General features: G+C 30.8%; 1 protein-coding gene across 1 annotated transcript; it reads right to left on the bottom strand.

The window, feature by feature from the left end:
* Window positions 1–5,485: 5,485 nt before the first annotated feature.
* Window positions 5,486–7,519, bottom strand: LOC135963177 (cytochrome P450 307a1-like). The gene is made up of 2 exons (XM_065514951.1): window positions 7,041–7,519; window positions 5,486–6,950 (listed from the first exon to the last, which is right to left on the bottom strand). The coding sequence occupies exons 1-2, from the start codon at window positions 7,444–7,446 to the stop codon at window positions 5,566–5,568; spliced, it is 1,791 nt and encodes a 596-aa protein (XP_065371023.1). The 5' UTR covers window positions 7,447–7,519; the 3' UTR covers window positions 5,486–5,565.
* Window positions 7,520–9,984: the final 2,465 nt, after the last annotated feature.

Below are 9,984 nucleotides of genomic sequence, written 5' to 3'. Positions count from 1 at the left end.
ATTGGAAATTAATAAAAAATTCAAATAAACTTAATTTTTGCAGAAGTTATGGAATAAAAAGCAGAAAAAGCTATTTATAAAACCTTTCCAGGTCAAATATGTGGTTTGAACACCAATACATATAAACAAAATGTTACCAATACATTCTTATAGTTAGGTTTTTTTCTTGACAATCGACGTAGGTTTTTTTGACAGCGTTTCACTTCTTGTTATTATTCTTTGGTTATTTAATCTTTCGAATAATTTTTTTTAATATTTACTTTTTTGTGTTATTTTTGCAATTTCAAATTCTATGGGGCTTAAAAACACCTTTTATAAAGTTTAAGCTATTGCAGGAATGAAGCTTGGCTACCGTTATCGATATAACTACAATCGTAAATATGGTTACCGTTATTCCACAAATAAATTAAAATTTATAAAAGTATACATTTTTGATTTAAAAAATCACAGGAAAATGAAATTCATAATTGGAATGAATTTTTTAATAAATATTATTAATTGAACATGACTTTTTTCCCAAACTTTTTTCATGCAGAATAAGAACATTGGACCCTATATTGACCAATCATTCAAGATTAATCAACATAATCTGAAACATATAAAAATACCACTAATCATAATTAAAGATGCATTAACATTAAAGCATTTCAACTGCTTCAAAAAATGAATATTTTCTAATTTTGTAGCTGAAAATCATTTTAGACGGTTAACTGTTCGAATAATTTGAAATTGCCGATTTTCAAATAACAAATAAACCGATTAATTTGTGTCGATTAACCGATTAACCGAAATTCCTTTTTTTTGCACTTTAAAAATTTTGTTTGTATTTATTTTTCCGTATCAATTCAAATACAAATTTCAAATTAAAATTAGATATTTTCTGAACATCCAATAAATATGATTAGTGAGTATGTATAACAACTGACATATTTAATTTACATGTATTTGAAACTTTGTTTGTATTTACATGTATAGACGAAACTTTTTGTTGAAATGAGTCTTTTATCATAACTAAACGAAATTATTAAATTAATCAAAATCTATAATTTAAACGATCAGCAAGAGTTTTTCCCAAGAAAAGTTTTATTAAATCTAAAGAAAAAAATCGTTTAAATTATATTCTTTTTATAAAAGATTATTTAGAAAATATCACTAAAACTTTAAAAAACTCACACATCGCTCATTTGCTGCAACAACTTCATAATTCAAAAAAAGTCCTTTCGAGGAAAACGTCTTTGAATATTTTATGACATTTTACTATTTCTTAAATAAATTTTCAACAAATCATGCGATTTCATAAATATAAACAGTAGATGTTAATATCTTTCTAATCTGCATTTAACCCAAATTTTAACTTATCAAATATAGGAGAAAACATGAATATTAATTTTGATGTTTACAACAATAAAAAATACTCACACAAAAAATAATTGACTTTTTTGAAAATTTATGAAACTATATGAATGATTATAGAACAGCGCATACTTTGTATTACTCAGTTCATAAAACACGGATTTTGAGTTATGAAGTTATTGCAGCAAATAGGCGATATGTTTACAAAAATGATCTCAAATACCTTATTTGCTGTTTTTTATGTTTTTGTACACAAAATTCGTTGTTGTATTTTCAATTTAAAATGAAAATAGAAATTAATCGGTTAATCGAATAATTTTAAATTAACCGATTATTAACCGAATAAATCTAAACCTCGATTAATTATTTGCTCGATTAACCGATTAAACCAGATACCCGATTAATTGAATCCCTAATATACACTAAATATACTATATTGTTACATATGTTCTTCAATAGCAAAATATTCCCATTTGACTTTAAAATTAAATTAATAAAGTTTAAAACAAGTGATTGTAGAAAAAAATTAATTTTTAACAGATCACAAAAAAAAGTCTACCATAAGATAATGCTGATTTTTTACAACTGACTGTTTCCATGACCTGCAAAAATGAAGTACACTCACCCAATGTGAATTTTCTGATATCATAAAACTCTTAAGCTTGGTACCGCTACTCCTATGCTCTTAGTTTTAGAGATAAACAGCTATACCACATTACCCGCCTATACCACATTACCCGAACTTACTCTATTGCACTAACAACACACGTATGTGTCAAATGGAAAAAGAACTGTTTAAAAATAATGACTAAGTCCAAAGTTATATGCATTTGAATTTAAAAAATTTTTAAAAAGCGATTTTTCGCTATTTTTTTGGGAAAAAAGAACTTTTTTCTTTTTAAGTTATTGCAAAAAATTTCTAAGAGGATGTATTTTTATCTATGCAAAAATTCAATAAAAAACATTTTTTGTCATATTTTTCTATAAAGTATTCCATGAATTTTTAATTGTCAAAAGTTATAAATATTTCTGAAAAATAGACAAATAGTTTCAACGAAATTATATTATATCGCATCATAACATTTTTAATTCTATGTATAAATTTCAAAATAATCAAAAAAACCTTCTCCTGTAAAATTTGTGTTTTGTCGCTTACAATAATTTGGCGCTAAGGGATCGATATTATTTAGACCAAAAAAATAAAGTTCCCATTTTAAAAGTCAAAAAAATTTGCCAAAAAAATCAAAACATGGATATCTTGAGTTACAAAATATTTATTTTGATATATGTATATCCCACTCGCATTCCACTAAGCGATCACATATGTCGCAAAGGAAAGCAAAGGAAAAGCTTTCAACTTAAAAAAAGCCATTTTGGAATAAAATTAGATTTTGCTAAAATTGCATGTCTTGAGTTACAAAATATTTATTTTGATATATATCCAACTCGCGTCCCACAGGTCTTCAAGGAAAATAAATAAGCTTTCTTTTGAGAAAAAATGTTCTCCTTCGAACTTGTTTAAAAATTGTGTCTGAAAATTTCCACCTTGGTGCAAATTTCATTTTTTTCCGATTTCAAAAGTTGGTTCACTTGACATGAAATCCCCAATATATAAATATAAACTTTTAAAACAATTTATCAATATTTCTGTTTATTTTTTAATTAAATTTATGACATCATACCATACATTAATGTATGGTATGATGTCAGTAAGGAAATTGGGCTCATTCGCCAAAATATGGCCAAAAAAATTAGATTTTCTCGAAAATCAAAAAATGTATATCGCAGGTACGGAAAAATTATAGGAGGTATTGACATATTTTTCACCTTTTTATTTCCTATTATGTTGTAAATAAATCCCCATGTGATGATCAAAAAATTCTGAAATTTGTTTAACAAAATTTTTAAAAATTTGAAATTGGAGTTTTGAAACTGCAGTTAAAAAAAATATTTTTTTTGGTTATACCTGCGAATAGGTTAACTGTATCCTATGAAGATAAAAACTCATATACAAGTAAATATGGATATATTTTAAGTAAGAAAAAATTTTGTCTTGATATTTCTCAAAATATGTTAATTTTGTTCCTACATTTCTTGTTCTAGTGGCCTGAGACACTTTAATGGCCTGGCGATTTTTTAATAACTTTAACATTTTTTAACCAATTTTTATCTTTTATATCTCATTAGAACGACAATTACGAACACATTTCGATTCTTTTAAATTAAATTGCAAAAGTAATTACTTAATAGCTAAATTTAAAAAAAAAATGTTTAAATGTACCTCAAAACTAAATCGAAAGTCGGCAATTTTTTGGTGATATTTTAGTTCATTACGAAAGTTTCCAGGGGGTACCGTTTCAACATTTCAAAAAATTTTATTCTAAGGGACACTCTAATATATACACTATATTGGACTACGACCGATATTTCGATGTATTACAAATGGAATGGCAAACCTCATCATTTGGTGGTAGGGTTTTTATCCCGGGAATTCCCGGTACAAATTTCCCGGGAATTTTGCCAATTTTTCACTACCCGATTCCCGGGATTTTTAGTCGAGATTCCCGGGAATTAAAAACTGACGAAACTGCAAAGAAAACAAGTTAGAACTCTATTTTTTTTTTAAAAAAGGGAAAAGTTTTTTTCGTTTATATCTCGACAATAATAGACCGCTTATTATTATTATTTATTTGGGGTTTTTCGAATGAACATTTAAAAAAGCACATGGAAAACTGCACGATCTAGAAATAAAGGTGAATAATCTTCAATGTCAAGATTGACTGGTGCGAATTATTCCAATAGTAGAACAAAGACCCTACTTTTGATGGCGGCACACCATTTGGTATTTTTAAGATTTTGGCCATTTTGGTAACAATGACTGCTTTATAATGAGTGTGTTTCGCAGATGTTGTATTATAAAAATTCACCTTTGAATCGAATAATTTGGAAATTTTTGAGATCAACATAAATTTTATTTCTTAACTATTCAGTTAAATGCATTGAATTCATTCTTTTTACTAAAAGGCTTAAACATTTTTTTCAATTCATTTTGAAAATGATTAAAAGATAAATAAAACTGAATGAATAAAAATATTTAACTCAATTTATAGTAGATTTGAATCAACAAAAGTTTAATCATTCAAAATTTGAACAAATTCTGTTATTAATTAACTTCAAAATTAATTCAATTTAAATGGAGCTTTTGAAGGAAGCTAAAGAATTAAATATTGGGAATGGATTTATGAAATGAAAGGCTGACATTTTTCAATTACGGATTAAGATTAGTGAATTAAGCTCAACTTTTATTAATTAATACGAAGCTCTATATATAATGATTATAACACTAAGTTTTTATAAGAAATTTTGTTATAATATTCATAGTTTACAGTATTATTATATATTTCGGGAATAGCCGGGTACCCGGGAATGTAGAGAAAAATTTTACCGATTCCCGGGAATCAAAAAAGGTCGGGAAATTAAAAATCCTATTTGGTGGGTATAAAAAAAATTGTGATAGAATTTCTCCAAGAAAAACCTGAAAATTGACCTATCATTAGTGAACATTCATGTCCAAATTGAAACGTTTTAAAATAAGTTTCTGAACTTTGTGATTTATATACTTATTGCATTTTTATTTTTATATCTAAATTTTTATAAATAACAATTTTAAAAATAAATAATATAGTGTAAATTACATGCATAAATTCTCAGTCTTATATGTGAAAACCGACAGATTGCGATCTAACACGTAGAGATTAACAGATTTAATTGAAAAACATACATATTTTACCGTGAGTAAAGAAAGTTCTAAGTTAATAGTTAATAATTTATTAAGAAAAAATATCCTAGCCGTACACAAATATGTAGTTATATGAGTAGTGCGGGTATGTATTAAAAACTTGTTACCTATTACAATTTACATTAACCACACATGTAGAGCATTAATAAATCATCTAAACCAAAATTGTGTGATTGCTAAATTTCTTAAAATTAAGTCATAATTGCTCATAAACTATAGTATATAAGTATTTTTAAATTGTATTTAATGACTGAATGAAGAAGCCTTTGTGACTACAGAATGAGATAATAAATATAGTATACGTATAATAATAAATAATAAAAAAGAGTCCAGACCAGTATCAGAGACCAATTAAAATAAAAACCTGTTCTACCTTCCTACCTAGCATAACTGATTTTATCCATTTAATTAATTTAATTTTGTTCTTTTAGAATCCTAATCGCATTGCGAGGGTTGAATACTAAAGGAAACGTTTTTGTTGGCAAAGCAACACATGCTGGTACTGTTTTAATGCTTGACAAATTCTTGGAAGTAACATCGTATTGCTGGATAATGTTTGCCAGTAAAATAAAGCCGAAGCCTCGTACAAGATTTTGTCCAATGCAGGTGCGTTTACCTATACTAAAAGGCAAGAAATGAGGTATATTTTTTTTAATTTGAATCTTCCCACGGCCCCAATGCTTTGCTTTAGTAAGATTTTGAGTCTTTGAAAATGAATTTAGAACAGAACTCTCCGATACCGATGAACTCATAGCTAATGCATCTTTATCATATTCTATACCAGAATCAGAGCCTTCTGAGTTCCGTCGTTTCGTCTCTGTGATTTTGTCTGCATTACTTTGGGTACATGTTCTTGAGGATTGCGTGTTTGTAATTTCGACTTCGTCTAATGTTTCCAGAAATCGCTTAGGTTCAAATAGCTCAGGACTTTTCCAGTATTGACAACTTGTATTAAGTTTATAATTATTGATGAATACAACTGTACCCTCAGTAACTCCGTATCCTGCAATAACAGTATCTTCTGTGGCTACATGGGGCACAATAGGAGATGACGAATAACGTAAAACTTCATAGATTGTGGCCATTGTATACGGCATGTTTTCCATGTCATACAGATTAATTTTTCTCTGACCTTTATTAGATATAGCATCAACTTCAATTTGTATTTGCTTTCCAATGGATGGATTTTTGGCAATATAGGCCAATGACATCATAACTAGATTTCCTACAGCCGAATGACCACCAATGAAATCTTCCAGCATGTAAATAATAGTGTCTCGTGAAACATTCTTGTCTTCAAGCAAGCTCTTTAAGAGCGCATCTGTAAAGTCCCTTTCAGGTTCATCGAAATCCAAATGTTGTTCGCGATCGTTAATAATGCGTTCCAGTATAAACTTTCTGATATTATAAGACCAACCAACAATAGTTTTTGTATGTTTCTTGTAAAAAGGTGACAACCATGGCATAAAGTCCAGAGCGTATCCTTGGTTAATTTCCCAAAAGATTTCATCAAAATATTTGACAATCATTTGAAAGTCTGTGTCATCATAGTCGAAGCGCATAGAACACATATATTGTGTAAACATATTGGCACAAGTCTGTTGAATAAGTGGCTTAATCTCGAACTCCTCACCCGTAGGTACTTTTTCATTCATTTTTTCCATTAGTTCACTAGCTTCAAATGCGGCAACATTTGACATTTTTAAAAAGTATGATGATGAATTTCTGGGTGAACAATGCCTACGGGCAAGATTGCGACGTCTTTGTTGAAGCGACGACCAATCACACAATGCCAGAGCTAAACAGAGTAAAGTTTAAAAATATAATTAACATTAATACATAGTATATTTAAAAGCCATCAATCATTCAACTAAGTTAAGACACCTACAGTTATTACGATCTCCCCCAAATAGTTTATGATATCGCAAAAAATCTGGGCGACCTCCGAAGAATTTTCCATTTTGATTGAGTACTTCACGTATAAGTTCCAAGTTGTTAACCACCAAACAGCGTGTAGACCCAAGTGTTAGAGTATAAATGTCACCAAGTTCATTTGACAACTCTGTAAAACCTTCAAAGGGAACTCTAAATCTTGCCAACAATGATAAATTTCCAATTATAGGCCAAGGAACTGGACCAGGCGCTTGTTTGTATTCTTTGACAATGACTTCATTTGTCCTACTAACACTATCCACTATGCGCACTTTTCTCCCGAAATTGTACAGCATTCGAATATATAGTCCCACAACAAGGGCCACTATAATTATAATCAATACGAGCGGTAACGAAAACATATCACAAACTAATATTTAAAATTTTTCATAAATTACACGCAATTGCAAAAAATGTTTGATATCCGAAATTAACTTTTTATTTAATTCACTTGTCGGCTTAGCGAATGTGCTGCGTGTGTCTTTTTCGAAAGTAAAAATTCTTAACTGATCGTTCTTCGTTCTCTGCATTAGCTTTTATACGCGTCCATTGAGGCGTATTTTTAACTGGATATACATATATAAACATGGTGATATGATGGTGTCTGTCTATCAACAAAAGACAACGTTTCAAAGTTATTCGATTGGCTGGCTGTAGTCATCAATAAACCACAAAATAACACAGAATTAATAATAGCGTTTACTGTTCTATATCCCGTCATCTGTGCATAAATAAGTTCTACCTTAAAAAAAATCAAATACATATAATTCAAAATTGAGATTTTCAAAAGAAATAATGATATAATATGTGTCACAAAATACGTCGTTATTTTAAAGTGCTCAACATGACGCGTATTCTATCATGGCAACAATCACAGCTCCAACTGTAATATGTTAATGATGCCTACCTCAGCTACATACATACATATGTATGTATATATATATATAGTACATATGTATGTATGTACGTTTACCATACTCATTTCTCTTTACACTGCACGATGGGTCAGAATACCAGCATTTTGGACATAATAAATCTCTGAATCTATGCAACTAAACAGTACTGCTGTGTTTAAAATGACAATGACCAATTTTTATTAATTTTTTTCTTTTTTTATCTGTATATTATATAGATTCTGTTCATTTGGAAAATTCTTTATCGTTGAAAAGTATGTTGACTATCATTTTTAAATACATATCAATTAATTTGTAAATATAAATTCGAAGCCCATCAACGGCGGATACAAACTTCCATATCCATATTTACTTGTATATGAGTTTTTGTCCTCGTAGGATACCGTTAACCTATTCGCAGGTATGACCAAAAAAATTACATTTTTTTAACGGCAGTTTCAAAACTCCAATTTCAAATTTTTAAAAATTTTGTTAAACAAATTTCAGAATTTTTTGATCATCACATGGGGATTTATTGACAACATAATAGGGAATAAAAATGTGAAAAAAGTATGTCAATACCTCCCATAGTTTTTCCGTACCTGCGATATAAATTTTTCGATTTTCGAGAAAAACTAATTTTTTGGGTACCGTGAAATAGCTCCCAAATGAAATAGCTCCCAATGAAATAACTCCTAATGAAATAACACCCATCAAAAATGAAATAATTCCCAAACTTGAAAAATGAAATAACTACCAAAGGGTAAAATGAAATTACTCCCAATAATCGGCGGTTTCATAATTTTAAAAATATTAGTCCCAAAAAATGCGAAATAACTCCTAATGAAATAAATCCCAATAGAGATGAAATAATTTCCAATCCGCAATTTATTTATGTAACTTAACTCCGAATGAAATACAGAACTACAAAAATTTATATTATTCCTTAAGCTATGCGCTAAGGTTTTCTCCTCTGGGGTGTATCAAAAACTGGCTTCGCTCAGAAGAGTTTTTTGCATTGCCGGCCTTTGGCCGGTCGCTAAGGTTTTATCCTCTGGGGCGTATCAAAAACTGGCTTCGCTCAGAAAAGTTTTTTGCCTTGCCGGCCTTCGGCCGGACTCTAAGGTTTTCTCTTCTGGGGTGTATCAAAAACTGGCTTCGCTCAGAAAAGTTTTTTGCATTGCAGGCCTTCGGACGGCCGCTAAGGTTTTCTCTTCTGGGGTGTATCAAAAACTGGCTTCGCTCAGAAAAGTTTTTTGCATTGCCGGCCTTCGGCCGGGCGCTAAGGTTTTCTCCTCTGGGGTCTATCAAAAACTGGCTTCGCTCAGAAAAATTTTTCAGATTACCGGCCTTCGGCCGGGTGCTAAGGTTTTCTCCTCTGGGGTGTATCAAAAACTGGATTCGTCAGAAAAGATTATTTTTACATTGTCGGCCTTTGTCAGGTCGCAATGATTTCTTAATCAGGTGCGAAATGAAAATCGGTTTTCTGAAATATTACAAAACCTTTCTGCAATGCAAAAAACTTTTCTGAGCGAAGCCAGTTTTTGATACACCCCAGAGGAGAAAACCTTAGCGCCCGGCCGAAGGCCGGTAAACCAAAAAACTTTTCTGAGCGAAGCCAGTTTTTGATACACCCCAGAAGAGAAAACCTTAGCGCCCGGCCGAAGGCCGGCAATGCAAAAAACTTTTCTGAGCGAAGCCAGTTTTTGATACACCCCAGAGGAGAAAACCTTAGCGACCGGCCGAAGGCCGGCAATGCAAAAAACTTTTCTGAGCGAAGCCAGTTTTTGATATACCCCAGAGGAGAAAACCTTAGCGCCCGGCCAAAGGCCGGCAATGCAAAAAACTTTTCTGAGCGAAGCCAGTTTTTGATACATCCCAGAGGAGAAAACCTTAGCGTCCGGCCGAAGGCCGTCAAGGCAAAAAACTTTTCTGAGCGAAGCCAGTTTTTGATACACCCCAGAGGAAAAAACCTTAGCGCCCGGCCGAAGGTAGGCAATAGAATAC

The sequence above is a fragment of the Calliphora vicina genome, chromosome 1, assembly GCF_958450345.1.
Source record: "Calliphora vicina chromosome 1, idCalVici1.1, whole genome shotgun sequence".
NCBI lineage: Eukaryota > Metazoa > Arthropoda > Insecta > Diptera > Calliphoridae > Calliphora > Calliphora vicina.
The sequence above is the reverse complement of the archived record's forward strand: the minus strand, read 5'-3'. Positions and strand labels throughout refer to the sequence as shown.

What these genes read in the sequence shown, in the direction of transcription:
- LOC135963177 (XM_065514951.1), bottom strand. Translation starts at nt 7,446, where the DNA reads ATGTTTTCGTTACCGCTCGTATTGATTATAATTATAGTGGCCCTTGTT. An exon ending in TGGGGGAGATCGTAATAACT is followed by an intron (nt 6,951 to 7,040) that starts GTAGGTGTCTTA and finishes TACTCTGTTTAG; the next exon opens with CTCTGGCATTGTGTGATTGG.